The following is an 18325-nucleotide window of genomic DNA, read 5'->3' on the forward strand; positions in this document are numbered from 1 at the left end:
ACTCTGGATGAACTGCAGAGATCTTCAGCTGAGGTGGGAGACTCTGTCCATAGGACAACAATCAGTCGTACACTGCACAAATCTGGCCTTTATGGAAGAGTGGCAAGAAGAAAGCCATTTCTTAAAGATATCCATAAAAAGTGTTGTTTAAAGTTTGCCACAAGCCACCTGGGAGACACACCAAACATGTGGAAGAAGGTGCTCTGGTCAGATGAAACCAAAATCGAGATTTTTGGCAACAATGCAAAACGTTATGTTTGGCGTAAAAGCAACACAGCTCATCACCCTGAACACACCATCCCCACTGTCAAAAATGGTGGTGGCAGCATCATGGTTTGGGCCTGCTTTTCTTCAGCAGGGACAGGGAAGATGGTTAAAATTGATGGGAAGATGGATAGAGCCAAATACAGGACCATTCTGGAAGAAAACCTGATGGAGTCTGCAAAAGACCTGAGACTGGGACAGAGATTTGTCTTCCAACAAGACAATGATCCAAAACGTAAAGCAAAATCTACAATGGAATGGTTCACAAATAAACATATCCAGGTGTTAGAATGGCCAAGTCAAAGTCCAGACCTGAATCCAATCGAGAATCTGTGGAAAGAACTGAAAACTGCTGTTCACAAACACTCTCCATCCAACCTCACTGAGCTTGAGCTGTTTTGCAAGGAGGAATGGGCAAAAATTTCAGTCTCTCGATGTGCAAAACTGATACAGACATACCCCAAGCGACTTACAGCTGTAATCTCAGCAAAAGGTGGCGCTACAAAGTATTAACTTAAGGGGGCTGAATAATTTTGCATGACCAATTTTTCAGTTTTTTATTTGTTAAAGTTTGAAATATCCAGTAAATTTCGTTCCACTTCATGATTGTGTCCCACTTGTTGTTGATTCTTCACAAAAAATTACAGTTTTATATCTTTATTTTTGATGCCTGAAATGTGGCAAAAGGTCAAAGTTCAAGGGGGTTGAATACTTTCGCAAGGCACTGTAGCTTATCCAGACCAGCAGACAAGACCCCTTTAGGATGAAGGTCTGCCTTCACCCATTATTGGGGTGGGGGGGGGACATCTTTGCTGGCTTCCAGCCCCATGGACTTTTGTGCGGAGAGCCGCTAAATGTTTCTTTTGTGGGTACCCAGAAAGGGGGGCAGAGTTTGTTCTTTTCAGGTTTTTTAGGTCCCGGGTCTCCTTGTGTGGATTTAATTCCTGCAAAGGTTCAGGTAATGTCCGAACTACCGAAGGTTTCCCCTATCCCTGTCCAGGGAATTGAATTACCTAGGTCTCTCCCGATTTGCATACAGGTTCTGAGTCTGGTGCTATCCACCTTCAAGACAGTTCTGTTTGCACAGTCCTACATGCAACTCCTTTAGCAGGTTCGGCTCCACAGAAGGATACTGAAGTTCGGGACGAGGACACGTGTTCCTATGGCAGACGCCGCAGGCGTCCAAGGGCCACGGTAAGGCCAGTATCATCCTCGAGTGAGGATCTTCCAATCATCTTGGTGGCTGTAAATGTCCCTTGGGAAGCCTCCTCTCAGAGAAGACCAGTTGTCCCAAGGGCTAATCTACCATCCTGCTTTACAGTCGCTGGTTTTAATGGCTTAGCTATTGAAACCCAGGTACTGAGGGATAAGTGTTTGTCTGGCTCAGTGATCCCTACTATGGTGAAGGCGAGGAAGTTGTCTTCCAGCAAGATAAACCATCGTACGTGGAAAGCGTACATTTCTTGGTGTGAGTCGATTGCCGCTCATTCTCAATCTTTTTCTGTGGCTCAGATCTTAGACTTTTTTTCAACAGGGTGTTCATCAGAAGTTGGCCTTGAGTACCATCAAGGCCAGGTGTCTGTTTTGGCAATCTTCTTTTAGCGACCCCTAACCAAGCACTCTTTTTAGTTCTTACCTTCATTCAGGGGGATAAACTGACTCCACCTGCAGTCTCTTTTGCCACCATGGGGTTTAAATTTAGTGCTTTCGGTTCTCCAGAATGAGAATATTCAGGAGATTCGCTTTGTCTACGTTATCCCAGAAGGTGAAATCCTTGGTGACGATTACCTCCGCCCGCTGGGTATTGGAGTTGGCGGCATCATCCTGTCGCAGTCCTTATTTAGTGGTCCATAGAGATAAAGTGGTTATTCATCCCTGTCCATTTCTGCCCACAGTTTTCTCTGACTTCCATTTGAATGAGAACATTGTGTTGCCTTCCTTGTGTCCCAAGCCGGTTCATCCCAAGGAATTTGCTTTAAAAACCTTGGACGTGGTTCGTGTGATTCGGTTGTGTCTGACAGCTACTGAGTTCTTTCAGCGGTCAGACTTGCTTTTTGTGGTTACGGACGGACCAACAAAAGGGCTGGCTGCTTCTTCGGCTACCATCTCCAGATGGATCAGACAGATGGTGACTCAGGCCTATTCCAATAAAGGTCAGGTTCCACCTTTTCCTGTCTTGGCGCATTCTACTCGGGCGCTTTGTGATTCTTGGGCCTTCCGTCGTCAGGCATCAATATCGCAAGTTTGCAAGGCGGGCCACTTGGTCGTTGGTGCATACCTTTACAAAAATTCTATAAGGTAGATACTTTGGCATCTGCAGATGCTTCTTTTGGTTGCAAAGTTTTGCAGGCTGCTGTTTAAGAGGGGCTGTTCCCTCTTAAGGGGTGTCTTTCTTTTATTTTTTCAGATGGGGCTCCTGTGACTTAGTTAAGGCTCCTGTGCCCTGGTTACAGGCACTTATGTTTAGCCTTGGGTTATTTTCCCCACCCCTCTTTTTTTTTTTTTTCTTTTGGCACTGCTTCTGGACGTCCCAGTAATGATCTATGGAGCGTTCTGTCCGTCGATGAACGAAAGCAAAAACCGGGATTTTTGTACTTACCGTAAAATCCATTTCTTGGATTTCATCAACGGACACAGCACCCACCCTCTATGGAATTCTGATACTTGTATTACTGCTTGCTACTAAACTGATTACCTAGAGCATAGAGAGGGGTTATATACTAAGCTGAGGACAGCCCATGGGCATAGGTGTTTTTTGTTCTGCCTAGTCCTACTCCTGGAGGAGGCAATATAACCCAGTAGTTATGATCTATGGAGCGCTGTGTCTATCGATGAACTCCGAGAAATAGATTTTACGGTATGTACAAAAATCCCATTATTTTGTTATTGTGATATAAATAAGACCATTATATCTTCCTGTTTTTCTCACTGATATAGTGGATTTTTTTTTTTTTTTTTTAAACCCTCTTCGCCATAGCCTGATTAGTTATACTTTATACTTGGTTGTTTATAAAATACCCGCTGACCTCAGATTGAGTCCCCGTTCACACTAAGGCCTCACAGGTCGCCGTTGGTCGCCTTCCATAGGGAAGCTGCTGACCCGTTCTAATAGGAGCGACACAAGTCGCTCCGACTTAGAAAAAGGGTCCGGAGCTTCTTTGGGGCGACCCGGCGCGACCGTCATAGACTTCAATGTTATGAAGTCTGTGGCGGCCGCTCCGAGGTCGCGGCACGCTGCTCGCACCGCGACCTCGGAGGTCGCCCCCCCAAGTCGGATCGCCCCTGTGTGAACGGGGCCTAAACTGGAAAGGTCCTTGTTTAATCATGTTAAACTACAAAATTTTGTGCTGCAATTATATACATTATATCTATAGTGGAAAGGATATAGCGTTCTAAAGATAAAAGCGGTATTAAACTCAAGAAGATTAATCTGGTGGTCTGCCCAGGAACTGTGTTAGGGTGTTTGCATTCTGGAAGTAGTAAAGCGGACACCTTTGGACAGCAACATTGCCAGCCTCGGTAAAGGGTAGTATTAAACTAGCAGATTTAGATATACTTGACTAACAAATTGAAGCTAAATTTGAGTTAACCCTTTATAAAAAGTTATTGCTAACTTTTTTTTTTTTTCTTTTGTGATAAAAGCTGACCATTGTAAGCATCCCTGTCAGTAGTAAATGGTTTGTCTCAACCATCTAACTGCTACTTTATCTGGACAGCCTGGTCTGTTTGTTGATATATAACAGACTTACAGTGCCTTGAAAAAGTATTCATACTCCTTGAAATGTTTCATATTTTATCATGTTACAACCAAAAACGTAAATGTATTTTATTGTAATTTTATGTGATAGACCAACAAAGTGGCATAGAATTGTGAAGTGGAAGGAAAATGATAAATTTATTTTCAAATTTTTTTTACAAATCAATATCTCAGAAGTGTGTCATGCATTTGTATTCAGCCCCCCTGAGTCAATACTTTGTAGAACCACCTTTTGCTGTAATTACAGCTGCAAGTCTTTTTGGAAATGTCTCTACTAATGATGGGCTTAAACGTTTTCGGATCGTACCCGCAAGGAAGATGTCACTGCACACCGCCAATCATAGGCAGCGTGTGTATGTGCAGTTAAGGGCTGGGAAATGCCTCACTGCCTCAATGATTGGCAGGGATGGCTTCCTGGCGGGTACAATCCAAACATGCCTGAGCCCATCCCTAGTCTCTACCAGCTTTACTCATCTAGAGAGGGACATTTTTGCCCATTCTTCTTTGCTAAATAGCTAAAGCTCTGTCAGATTGGATGGAGAGTGTCTGTGAACAGCAATTTTACAGTCTTGCCACAGATTCTCAATTGGATTTAGGTCTGGATTTTGACTGGGCCATTCTAACACATGAATATTCTTTGATCTAAACCATTCTGTTGAAGCTCTGGCTGTATGTTTAGGGTCGTTGTCCTGCTGGAAGGTGAACCTCTGCCCCAGTCTCAATTCTTATGCAGGCTCAAACAGGTTTTCTTCTCAGATTGCCCTGTATTTGGCTCCATCCATCTTCATATCGACTCTGACCAGCTTCCCTGTCCCTACAGAAGAAAAGCTTTCTGATAACCTGATGCTGTCGCTACCATGTTTCACAATGGGGGGGGGGGGGGGGGATGGTGTTTTCAGGGTGATGTGCATTGTTCGTTTTCTGCCACACATAGAGTTTTACTTTTAGACCAAAGTGTTCAATTTTGGTCTCATCTGACCAGAGCACCTTCTTCCCATTCTTCAAATGGGACTTCTTTTGGCTTTCTTTCAACAATGGCTTTCTTCTTGGCACTCTTCCATAAAGGCCAGATTTGTAGAGTGCACGACTAAAAGTGGTTATGTGGACAGAGTCTACCACCTGAGCTGTGGATTTTTGCAGCTCCTCCAGAGTTACCACGGGCCTCTTGGCTGCTTCTCTTAATAATGCTCTCCTTGCCCCACCTTTCAGTTTAGGTGGACAGCCATGTCTTGGTAGGTTTGCAGCTGTGCCATACTCTTTCCATTTTTGGATGATACATTGAACAGTGTTCCGTGAGATATTCAAAGCTTGGGGTATTTTTATATAACCTAAACCTACTTTAAACCTTTCCTGAACCTAATCTGTCTGGTGTTTTCCTTTGCCTTCATGATGCTGTTTGTGCACTAAGGTTATCTAACAAACCTCTGAGGGCTTCACAGAACCGCTGTATTTATAATGAGATTAAATTACACACAGGTGGACTCTGATTACCAATTAGGTGGCTTCTGAAGGCAATTGGTTCCGCTAGATTTTAGTTAGGAGTATCCGAGTGAAGGGGCTGAATAGAAATTGACACAGCACTTTTCAGATATTTTATTTGTAAAAAAAAAAGTTGAAAATCATTAATCATTTTCCTTTCACTCCTTAGTCTATCACATAAAATCCCAATAAAATACACTTGTTTTTGGTTGTAACATGACAAAATGTGGAAAATTTCAAGTGGTACATTTTCAAGGAACTGTACTTTCTGGGTCACCAGGTCAAAATAAAGGAAAATAATCGGTAAGCTGCAGTGTAATAAACTTTTGTTTTGGGGTTTAATACTCTTTAAGCTTCTAAAATATTTTCATTCTCAAACTGCTATGTACCATTTCTATGTCAATTAATTCACATTGTATATGCAGAACCTGCTTGATTCACAATCTCTGAAATTAATAATGAGCATGACTCTTCATGATCGAACGACCAAGTCTCTCCTTCACTTGCACAAGAAAAAGAAACCACCCAGTATAAGTGCACAATTTCAGGTATGCTCTGATAAAGAATGTATTTTCTGTGCTTTTTGTAATATGTTCTTTACTAGAATTGTTATTTAATAGTATATAATGAAAAATATAAAGCTTTAAAGCACGAGGATGATCTCAAAATGTCTCTTCCGCAATAAAATGTGTGCCTGTTAAATTGTTTATTTCTATGTAAACTTTCACATTAAAAGGTGTTATTTTATTAATAATGTTTTTTTATAATTTCTATTAACGTTTATTTGGGAGTTGAAACATTTTTCCTCATACACTACTATCCATATATTTTTTACAAATACATATGTATATCTTCTAGGCATCATTGAACAAGCTTTTAGAAACACTAGGGAAAGCTGAACCTTTCTTCATTAGATGCATCCGCTCGAATTCTGAAAAGGTATGCATTTGTGTCATTGGTGGCGGTATTGTTAATCCTACAGCATAGACATTTTAGACCATTGTGCTTTCAGTCTTTTGGCAACAGTTGGGGGAAGGCCCTTTTTCTATTCTACTAGGTGCAAAGCCAGGTCCATGGTTTGATAAGTATTTTGTCCAAGGAGTTCCAGTGGCCTGCACGCCGCCCTGACCTTAACACTATTGAACACTTTTGGGATGATCTTTTGACTAAAGGGCATGGAACCTCTCTGTGGCTTTTAATACTCCTATCTTTAACAGCAGCAATCAACTGTACGGGATGATGTTTGGTTTTATTGTTGTAGACTGTCTGATTTTTTTTTTTTTTTTTTTGTTATGGACTGGCTCTGAGCAATCTATTTCTGAAATGATCAGAGCTTATAATATGGAGGTTTTTTGGGCATTGTTCATCTCACTTTCGGAATTTCACTAGATGGAAATGACCTTTGATGAAGCTCTGGTACTTCAGCAGCTTCGATACACAGGAATGCTGGAGACTGTGCGGATTAGGAGATCTGGCTATAGTGCCAAATACCCCTATCAGGTAAATGGGAACCCCATTGCTCAGACTTTGCTTAAAATTGTCTTCGGTATTGCAGCTAAAATTCCATGTGACTTTCTTTACTTGCTAGGAATTCAAAGACCAGTTTCAGGTGCTGCTACCGAAGTCCTCTCAAGATCTGAAAACAGACATCACGTCCCTGCTAAATAGACTGTGCTTTGACCCACATAACTACCAGCTGGGAAAAACAAAGGTTAGAAAATATTTTTTTTGGCTTTGGCTTCACCTGCTTGCAGGTTGTTTGCTGAACAAAAAATATGGACTTCTTACAGTAAACCTTTTACAAACCGGCTATGTGATGCGAAAATACATAAGCAGAAATTGACTTCTGTTTAAAGGGTCACTAGATCCAGAGAAACATTCAAATAGGTTTCTCCTTTTTCTGTCAAAGCTGACACTGGCCCCACCAATTAATTATTTTCCTCCCAACTCTGTAAGTAGTATTTTTAAGCAGTACAAAGCTGTACACTCTACAACATCACAATTGACATTCAGCTTTTATCTATTTAGGTAAACTAGGCAGCGACAAAGCTACGGGAGCTCATTAGCTTATAGGGATGCTAAGCTATAGATATGGTAAGCTGTGGGACCAAACCTAATAGGAAAAGTAGAGATCTGCATACATTCAGCTTTCTTTATCTCTGGGTCTACTGATCTTTTTGACATGACTTCACTGAAGGTTACTCAAAATATATGGTCATTGAAAATGTATAATCGTTTTCCTTTAAATGAAACCGCTCAAAGTCTGTTGTTTGCATTACATTTATGACCTTTCTTGATTTCTCAGGTGTTTATGAAGGAGCCAGAGAGGCAAAAGCTGCACGACACCCTTCACCAGGCTGTTATCAAGAAGATCATCCTGCTGCAGAGTCTTTTTCGCATGGTTGTTGACAGGAGAGACTTCCTGAGAATGAAATCTGCAGCAGTCACTATACAGGTAATGTGGCGTGTAGTTTTTCAAGTTGAACGCAACTTTCAGTTGAATTCCGATAAATTTATTCCAGCTGCATCCAAAGCAAAATGTGTGCAAAGTCTAAAATTTCATTTACTTTAGAAAGCAGCCACAGCTGGAGTATGAAAGACTGCCCTCTGCCTGCATGTTTCTCATAAGACACTTGCTCTTTGTATAGAAGCAGTCGTCTCTCAGATCACAGCTTTCCAATCAGTAGAGTTCATGCTCCCTGCTGATTGTGGGGGGGGGGCTTTAGTCTCTGAGTCATAAGCTGTTGAGACTCAGTCTGATTTAGATTAGCTTCTTGCCTGACAAGCTTGCCTCCAAGGAGTTTCAGTCCTTTGCCATTGCTCCCAAGTTAAGTAGTTAAGTGATCACTTCTGCTCTTGTTGATACAGTGTACAAGCCACTGAAAGTAGCAGATCAGCCTTTTGTGCTAATATTGTTTTTCCAGTCTTGGGTCCCTTAGCGCTCCTAAGATCGCAAAGAATTTCCCGGTGCAGCCACTGTTCTAAGTCTTCTTTGAGAGATTGGAAACACCCTGACAAAATGTTTGCTTCCCCCAAACATTTATAAACCTTGTATTAAATGTAAATAACTGCGCTAAGCTAAATAAACAAAAAAGCAGCAGCTGTAGTGGGAATCACTATAGATGTAAAGTAAAATGGAAAAGCTGCGCTAGACAAATGATACACTGTGGATTTGGCAATAGCACAGAAAAAAACATAGACTGCAGTCCAAAAATAACACAAATTAAATATGTATGATGGTATTAGAACAGTCCACAGAAAGAGGATTCCAAGGTGCAGGTATAGGGATGATGAATCCACCACCAATAGGTCACTCCAAACAAACCACGGTGAAGCAAGCTAGGTGTAAGCTTACCAGAAAGAATATGGTTAAAGGCCTTGTAAGATCTAAGAGCGATCAGCTACAGGGAAACTTCACATCACCAAATCCTTATCTGTCCAGGGATCCTCCTCGTCAAACAAATGCAAAACACCAGACTCCTCCTCCAACCCGGTGGAATACCACCCGTGAAAAAGAGAGGATAACAGATAGTGCAGATGGTTTTGGATGATTTATTAAGTAACACAAGGAAATGTACTCACATAGTAGATGATAAAAAGCGCTTGTCAATAAAAGGATAAGAATACAAGAAACACCGCCGCCGCCCGACTTCCGGATGCAGGATGATGACGTCAGCACGCCTGTCCCGACGTACGTTTCGTTACAACTAACGTCTTCCAGGGGATACGGGCGGCGTGCTGAGTCATCTCTTAAATATCATGGGAGGCATCCGCCCCACCCGGAAGTCTGAGGCGATCGGCGCCATCTTGGACCAGGGAGGTCACGAGCGATACATACAGCTACCAGCCAGTCCTCTGAATTAGAAACAATCGAAGGAACCGACAGTAATCCGGGATCTGGCCGGAAGTTAACCATGTCGACTGAGCTAGTGGAGGCCAAGAAGACCAAAAACCGGTACAAAATTGGCCAAAACCCCCACTTACAGCAACCGCATCATCTCAATCAAAAGAGGGCGCGGAAGCCATCTTAGCTCAGGGACAAGGTTAAACAATACTCTTAAAATATCAAAGTTCAAAATTCATACATACAAATCAATACTCTTAAAATATCAAAATCCATACATAGACACAATGTAAACAAAAAACAGACAAAAATAGAAGTGTAAGTCTAACCAGAGTTGCCTCCAGAAAGGTGTCTGTCCATCATGACATAAATAAATAAAATCTACACGGACTATCAATAAAAATACATGTATTACCATACCAATGGTACATAATATGATTAAAATTACGGAAAAGTAAAAAATATATTAAATCAACCAACTAAGTGGTATGTTATCAGAATTGGCAAAAAAAAATTGTCATATGACTCACAGAGCCTATATTGGGTGCAACTCTATCTGAATGTAAATACATTGAAAATCTAATAAAAGATATATTTAATTCAGCAATCCCCACATTAGCAAATGGAGCGCGCAGCTCAAAAGCTCTTTCTGTGGACTGTTCTAATACCATCATACATATTTATAAACCTTGTACCTGTTAGAGGAGGGCTTTAAAAAAAAAAAAAGTGGTCTACCATACTTCTGGAGGGTGCATCTGTCCTTTTGAACCCAGATAATAAATAGTTGGACCCCTCTATAGAGCTCTTTTCTTGCTGAAAGGTCCTGCTCTTAATCAGTTGCCGACCACCCGCTGCAGATTTATTGTGGGAAGGTGGCTCAGCTGCGCGAACCAACGTAACTGTACACCTGTCGTACGCAGGGCTAGGGGGCGCACAATCAGAACAGAACCGATCAGTTTTCCAGTCCAGGCCAATGATTTTAGGCCTGGACCAGGTGAGCGGTTCTGACCAATTGCAGAGTGTCCTGTGCCTGTGTAATGTAACCCCCTGATCACCCCCCAGTTAACCCTTTCACTCCCTGTCACAGTGTACACTATATACAGTATAAAGATAACTTACTGATCACTGTATTAGTGTCACTTGTGACTTCAGTTAGTGTGAGAGACAGTTAGTGGTAGTTAAAGGCAATCCCCAGATAGGTTTACCAGCACTGCAGTAACACTTGGTGACTTGACGAATCCCATAAATGCAGTTCAAGCTGGTGTGCGGTGGCTAGCACAAGTAGTGTCCCGCAGCCACCAATAATTTGAAGACAGGCCCGTAGTGTCCATAGTGTCCTTCCTGATTGGGAGCCCACCACTTCTGCAGCTCACGTGCATTCCCCCCCCCCCCTCCCCTATTCACTGGCCAAACCGGAATTCAGGTAGAAACAGACAATTTTACTCCCCTTGGTTTTTATAAGCTGTTTTTCACTGAAGATCTGTACAGATCTATTGTGGACCAAAGCAATTTATATGCCGATCAATTCATCACTGCAAATCCAAATTTGACACTTGTCAGAGAATTTGTATGGATACTTATCACAGTTTCCGAATTCAAAACCTTTCTGGGCCTATCCATCCTCATGGGCAATACTATTGGTCAACTGACCCAATTCATCATATGCCTGTGTTCTCTGCTGCCGTGGCCAGGACTAGATACGAGCAAATCTAGGGGTTCATGCACTAAAGTGACAATAAACTGTCGTCCTCAGGGTGACCCTGGATATGACCGCTTCCACTAAATTCAGCCCCTCGTAAATCACTTCAACCAAAAGTTTGCAGCCAACCCAAACACCTCCAATCAACCACTGCCTTGCTAAAGAAGCTGAGGGTAAAGGTGATGGATTGGCCAAGCATGTCTTCAGACCTAAACCCTATTGAGCATCTGTGGGGCATCCTCAAACAGAAGGTAGAGGAGCGCAAGTTCTCTAACATCCACCAGCTCTGTGATGTTGTCATTGAGGAGTGGAGGACTCCTCCAGTGGTAACCTGTGAAGCTCCAGTGAACTCCATGCCCAAGAGGGTTAAGGCAGCGCTGGAACAAAATGGGAACTACACGAAATATTGACACTTTAGGCCCAATTTAGACGTTTTAACTTGGGTGTGTACTCGCTTTTGTTGCCAGCGTTTTAGACATTAATGGCTGTGTGTTTGAGTTATTTTGAGGGGACAACAAATTAACACTGTTATACAAGCTGTACACTCACTACTTTACATTATAGAAAAGTGTCATTTCTTCAGTGTTGTCACATGAAAACAGATAATATTTACAAAAATGTGAGGGGTGAACTCACTTTTGTGAGATACTGTATGACGAAGCATAGGGGATGGCGTGGACACAGAGGGTGGATCTATATTTTTTAACACTTTTCTTGGCAGAGATTTCTTCATCCACATTGATCGATATGAATGGAGGAATCTGTTTTTTTTTTTTTTTTTTTTTTTTTTTTTTTCCTTTAGCCCCTGGGCTGAAGGAAAAAAAAAAAAACCATTGCATGTATGCCCATCATTAGAAATGGGTGATGCTGGAAATTTTTAATGCTAAGTAAATATATATATAGTGCATGTGAATTCTCCAAATTGGAGTGCAATCTTAGCAGATATTTAAAAATCATGAAAAAAATATATACGTAAAGTGCTTACGTGAAGAAATGAGAAATATATGGTTAAATAAATATCTAAAATAAATTAATATAAATTGCATAGGTGAACAAGTGACCACAGTTCTTGGTGCACTGAAATCTTTTTGCACAATGTTGTGCTACTTGTGCTAAAGTGATTAAGTGCTTATGATATAATATAAAAAGTTCAAACAATTGGAAGATAGTTCCCATCCACAATGATAAAGCCAAAAAGTGATTTGTGCTCCTATTCAAACTCCGTGTTCAGTGTTAATTTGCCACCACCTAGTGCAAGATTGGTCACTCAGACCCCAAGGAACTCTAGTACCCGTAGTAATCCTTTAGACTGGCAAGTACCTCCACTATTGATGGCCTTGATCTCTCTCAGGGGGTTCCCGAAGATCCAGAGTTAAAATGATCTAAAAAAAATTACAGTACAATCTTCATTGTGCAATGTACTTTATTAAAATTACAATAGCAAATTAAAAAGTATCAAACTCACGTTTTTAGGTGCCTCCAATGGCACTCTTTTTGCTCAGTAAATGAATAAAGCTTGGAACTACTGCGCTGCTCCGTCGTGCGTTCCAGCTGCGTTCCACCCCACAAGGACCTGCCGCGAACCGGCAGTAATGTAGCTGAAATACCTCAATGCATTTCACTGGAATGGCGTCATCAGGAAGGCTGTTGGAGGACTCTGGTCTCATCTCCCTCATTAAGGGAGGGAGTCTTTGAAATAAGCTCAAAACTTTTCTCCTGGTCTATCGGGTAAGAAAAATTATTTTTATTTCTCTATTCCCTCAGCGTCTACCTCCTGGCCTCTAAAGTTTGACTCCCAGTCCACCTGCAAGCTCTGGGGCACAAAGTCTGCCAAATCTTTAGACAAACCTTCCTTGGCAAAAAGGTCCACCTACACTTTCTATAGTGGGTGTAATTTTCTTAACCATTGCACACATTTAGACTGCTTGCATCTCAAATGTCTTGGTGCAGGTGGTGGTATACAAAGGCTCCCTGCCCTCTCCCATGTCATTGCACAGATTAGCAGATCTCTATCAAGCCCTCCTAGGTTTTATGGATCAAGGTGTTATTGCCATAGTTTCTGGGGTTTTACCACAACCTGTTCAAAGTTCCCAAACCTAGCATCTTAGATCCAAAAGCATTGACCATCTTCATTCAAGCTCAGAAATCTCATATTGAATTCCCCAGTCTGTCATTAAACTCTCTGATCTCAGATTCATGTTTCCCAGTCCAGGAGTCCATCTGACTGTGACAGTTAATTTTTTTACTTAATATTAGATTCCTTCCAGCCACTCCCATTTGCCCAGTTTCACTGTAGAGCCCAATAATGCAACTTATTTTAGTCTTTGAACAAGTGAGTCCAGTCCCTTGACAGAGGACCAGGTTGTTGGGGTCTGATACTGTGGAAGTCCTTTTTTACTGTCTCTTAGAAGATCCTAACAATGGATGCCAGCCTCTCAGGCTTGGCAGGAGTCCTGGGCACTCTGTTGGTGCAGGGGACTTGGACGTCAGATTCTCTTCTCTCAATCAACATTCTGGAGCTTCAGGCCAGTTGGCTGTCTCTGCAGCATTGGGCTATCCTGCTGTAGGGTCAGCTGATCTGGATTTAGCTGGCCAAAGACACGGTGGTGGCATGCAACATCCATCAAGGCGGAACCAAAAGTCTCACCACAGCAAGAGCGGTTGACTGAATTGTGTCCTGGGTAGAAATTCATCTCCCAATTTTGTCTACCATGCACATCCCAGATGTGGATAATTGGCAGGTGGACTTCCTCAGCCGGCAGCACCTGGCCCCCGGGAAGTTCTTCATACACCCGAAGGTTTCCCAGGAACTGTGTCGCAATTGAGGGAGGTTGAATGTGGACCTCCTGACTTCCAGGTTCAGCTTGAAACTGGGTAGGTTTATCTCCAGATACAGGGATTTTTGGCGAAAGCAGTGGATGCTTTGGTGGCTAGGTGGGATCTGTAGAACCAATCTATGCCCTTCTCTCTTTAAACATTCTCATCTGCTTCGCAGGGCCGAGATGGGGGCCTTCTAGTAATCCTCATTGCTCCAGGCTTTTTTTTTGTGCCTGTTGACAGTTGTTTGCTATGTTGCCCATTCCTCAGTTGGACTGTTTCTGGACATCCCAAAGGTAAAAGATTTTCGATATATCTCTCAATGGACAAGAGCCAAATACATAGCCTTGCTTTCAACATGTATTGGAAACTCACAGATGGCTTACTGCGTTGGTACTTTGCAGTGTTCTACATTTGTGTTTACATGAACAACTGAGTACATGTGCCACTAATATATGGGTTTCATTCTTTCACAGGCTTTCTGGAGGTCTTATCGTGTGCGATGTGGGTTGGAGGCTAGGAAAAATGCAGCAGTGTGCATCCAGGCTGTGTGGAAGAGTTATGTGCAGAGAAAGATCTATGTTAAACAGCTTCAGTTGATTCAGATATTGCAGGCGTATTGCAGAGGATTCCTGGAAAGACAAAGGTAAAAGATGAACTTTAGTGAATGCATTCTTTACACAGCGCTCTTTAATATGTTATCATACAGAATGAACATCACTTGTATAGGAAGGTTTTTTCAGTTTCTTAGTAAATCAAGCTCTGTTTTTTAGCAGCGGTGTTATCTTAAGTGGGGTACACACTAGTAGAAAATCTGCAGAAAATTCCCATCCGAGGTAAAATCGTACGAATTTCGGTTAGTGTGTACACCACTTTCAGTAGCCGATGCCGTAATTTTCAACCAAAAAAAAAAATGGAGGGATAAACACCAAAATTTTTATCGTCCGTCCCCAGCAAGACCAATTTTCGTTTAATGTGTATGCAGTACGTCTGCGCAAAATCGGATACGAAAGACCACGCATGATCTGAAGTTGCTGGTGACCCGGAAGTCTAGGAACAAACGTCCCAAAAAATCGGACGAGAAATTTCGTGAACATTATGCACTGTCCACTAAAAACAGTTATGACCGCTAAGCATGAGAGAGAAAAATCGAAGGATATTTCGTCAGATTTTCGCCAAGTGTGTACAAGCCTTTAGTCTGCATTTTGAATGATATACTGCACTATGAATAGGTGTTTGACTATATGGGTCTTGCCATCTAAAACAATTTAATTTTAGCCTGGTCAAACTTAATGATTGTAAAGTCTCATGTTTTTTTTTTTTTTTAACCGCTCTCCAACCAGCCGCCGCAGATGTCCTGCTGCAGGCTGGCTCCTACAGGCAAATCGCTGTACAAGTACGGCGCTCGCTCGTCAGCCGGGAAGCCAGTGCGTGTGTCAGGCGGCTCCGATTGCCGCCTAAAACCCTCGCTCTCTCCCCGCTGACAGAGAAGGACTGGGATGATCACAGAGACCATGTCATCCTGCTATATAGGATCGCATGTCTCTGTGATCATCTCACAAGCCCAACACCCCCAAAGGTAGAATCACTCCCCTAGGCTTGCATTCAACCCCTTGATCACCGACAGTATTAACCCCTTCCCTGCCAATGGCATTATTACAGTAACAGTGCATATATTTTGCACTGATTACTGTAGTAATGTCACTAGTACCCCCAAAATTGTCAAAAATGTCAGTCAGGGGTCATCTCAGATCGCCGCCATTACTAGTAAAAAAATAAGAAAATAAAATGATAAAAAATAATAAATAAAAATTACATAAGACCCGGTTCACACTGCCACGACTTGTCAGGCGATTGGTCGCCTGACAAGTTGTGCTCCATTCTGTGCAATGGAACCGTCCTAATCAGAGCGACTCAAGTCACTCCGACTTAGAAAAAGGTTCCTGCACTACTTCCCGGCGACATCGGAGTGGCTTGCATTGACTTCTATTATAGAAGTCGTTTGCAAGTCGCGATGAAGTCGTGCTGCACGGGGCGGCCCAAAGTCGTGGAGACTTTGAGTCGCCCCAGTGTGAACCGGCTCTAAATCTTTCCCGTAGTTAGTAGACGCAATAACTTTTGCACAAACCAATCAAAATACGCTTATTGCCGGTTTTTCTACCAAAAATATGAAGCAGAAAACAAATTGGCCTAAAATGTTAAATTTAGGTTTTTTAAATTTTTTTTTTTTGAGAATGTCATATAAAAGAATGTAAAAAATATTATTTTTTTTTTTTTCAAAATTGACGCTATTTTTTGGTTTATAGCGCAAAAAATAAAAATCGCACAGGTGATCAAATGCCACCAAAAGAAAGCTTTTTTTTTTTTTGTGGGGAAAAAGGGCGTAAATTTTGTTTGGGTACAGCATTGCACGACCGCGCAATTAAAGGTAAAGTAACGCAGTACCGAATCGCAAAATAGGGCCTGGTCAAGAAGGGGGTAAAATCTTCCGGAGCTGAAGTGGTTTAATAACAATCATGTTATACTTACCTCATCTATGCAGTGGTTTTGCACAGAGTGGCCCAGATCCTCCTCTTCTTGGGCCCCCCCTTTGGCTCTCCTGGCTTGACAGCTGCGGGAGCCAATGGTGCTCCAATTAAGAGGGAGAGTCCTGGATAGCCGAGGGACTCGTGGACATAGCTGGATAGAGATGGGGCTCAGGTAAGTATTAGGGGGTACTGGGGAGGCTACTTCTGGAGGAGAAAGCCGGCCGAAGTCCTTTCTGAAGCGAGTGGAACACAGCAAGGAGCAGGATGACGCATGCAGGGCTCAGGACCAGAATGCAACATGTTTCAGAACTTGCGCTGTACCACATAGGGACATGTGTGCTCCCTTTTCAAGACAAGGCTTTAAAACGGAGCATGCATGTGCCTATGTGGTACAGCCCATGCTCCGAAACCCATTGCATTCTGATTCTGAGCCCTGTCCGTGTCATCCTGCTCCTAGCGGTGTTCCGCACTGTGCTCCACCCGCTTCAGAAAGGTCTTTGGTGGGTTTTCTCCTCCACACAGGGACTCCTGTCACATTCAACCTGGCGGTATCAGCAGCTCCCATGGCCAGCTCCAGCTTGCATTTCTGACCTACACTTATTGATGTGCCTGTTTTTTACCTATTGTAAATAGCCATGTTGTGGGGTTTATTAAAATACACCGTCTTACTGCACTTAGAAGCGCTTCTCTGCTTTCTTTTTTTGTCTGTTTACAACTCCTTTAAAGTGGTTCTAAAGCCTAAATATTTTTTACCTTTATGCATTCCTTGCATTATGGTAAAAAATGTTTAGGTATCGGCATCCCCTCCCCCCCTAGCTTCACTTACCTGAGCCTTCAGTAAGTGAAGGGAGGGGGGGGGCTCTTTTATCCCCTCACTTCCCGGTCTAGGTGGGTTTGCTGGGGAACTGGGAGCCAGTGCTGTCGATCAAAGCAAGTGAAGACCAAGGGGGGTGCCTAGTCCCGCTGTCTGTCAATAGACGCTGCAGCAGTGCTCGGGAGCGAGCGCGCACGAGTGCCTCCATTGGAAGCAGATTCCCATAGGGGGGCTGGACAGAGGGGAGGGGCCTGGAGTGCCAGAGGGAGGCCTGAAAAGAGGAGGTTTGCGCCCGCTCTGTGCAATTTCATTATAGTGACATGTTTTTTATTAAATAGTGTAAATGGCAATAATTTAGAACTTAAGTGATAACTTTTCTAAATTGGCAGTGCTTTGTTTATTTCATATGTAAGTAGATTGGTAAGAAATGCTGTTTACAGCTTCAAACGTAGTTAAAGAAGAATTATCAGGGTTTTTTTCTTATGCATTATTCAGTTCCTAAAGGGACAAAGTACCTGTAGTAGTTTGTCTCATTTTCTGCGTGTCCTTTAACACTAGCTTGCGATGGTGGACAGGGTGCATGGCTGCCCAACACCGCAGCTAGCAAGGAGAAGGCTGCTTTGATGGTGAATGTCTGTCTCTGGCTTCCTGCACACAGCCAAGGCAAGCAGTAGCAAGAGGAAAGCATATGTTGGCTCTTCCCTCTGTAGATCACTTTTAAAGCAGCCATCTCCTTGCTAACTGTGATGCTGGGCTGCCGCGTACAAAGGGATATTAAGGGCGGAAACCCTGTCTGACATGTACTTCGTCCCATCAGGAACTGAAAAATTTAAGAAAAAAAAATAATTTTGTTGCTTTAAACATTAGTGCTTTTTTTGAGTGCAAAAGACCAGTCACATAATTCCCTGACCTAAGGAAGCTTACAATTCAGTGTACTTATTTACTTTAGCCACTAGCCGTAATCGCTGTGTTCTCTCAGCAGGGATGGCTCCCCACACCCCATGACTGTGTTGATAATGGAATCAAGCGATTTTCTTTCCTGCACCCAGGGAAATCTGTTGCCTGCTTTAGGTTGAGGAAGATATTTACTATAGCAATCAAAAGAGTAGGTCATGGAAAGGTT

General features: G+C 42.6%; 1 protein-coding gene across 10 annotated transcripts in view; it reads left to right on the forward strand.

The window, feature by feature from the left end:
• MYO9B (myosin IXB) overlaps window positions 1–18325 on the forward strand; it is a 296901-nt gene that overhangs the window by 179471 nt on the left and 99105 nt on the right. For all 10 annotated transcript variants that reach the window (XM_082260874.1, XM_082260880.1, XM_082260879.1 and 7 more), the window contains 6 exons: window positions 5926–6048; window positions 6359–6439; window positions 6890–7000; window positions 7089–7211; window positions 7806–7955; window positions 14337–14506. In XM_082260874.1, the coding sequence (XP_082117000.1) occupies window positions 5926–6048; window positions 6359–6439; window positions 6890–7000; window positions 7089–7211; window positions 7806–7955; window positions 14337–14506 (758 nt within the window). The remainder of the gene's footprint in view (window positions 1–5925; window positions 6049–6358; window positions 6440–6889; window positions 7001–7088; window positions 7212–7805; window positions 7956–14336; window positions 14507–18325) is intronic.

This window comes from Pelophylax lessonae (assembly GCF_965119305.1).
Source record: "Pelophylax lessonae genome assembly, chromosome: 1".
In the NCBI taxonomy this organism is placed as follows: Eukaryota; Metazoa; Chordata; class Amphibia; order Anura; family Ranidae; genus Pelophylax; species Pelophylax lessonae.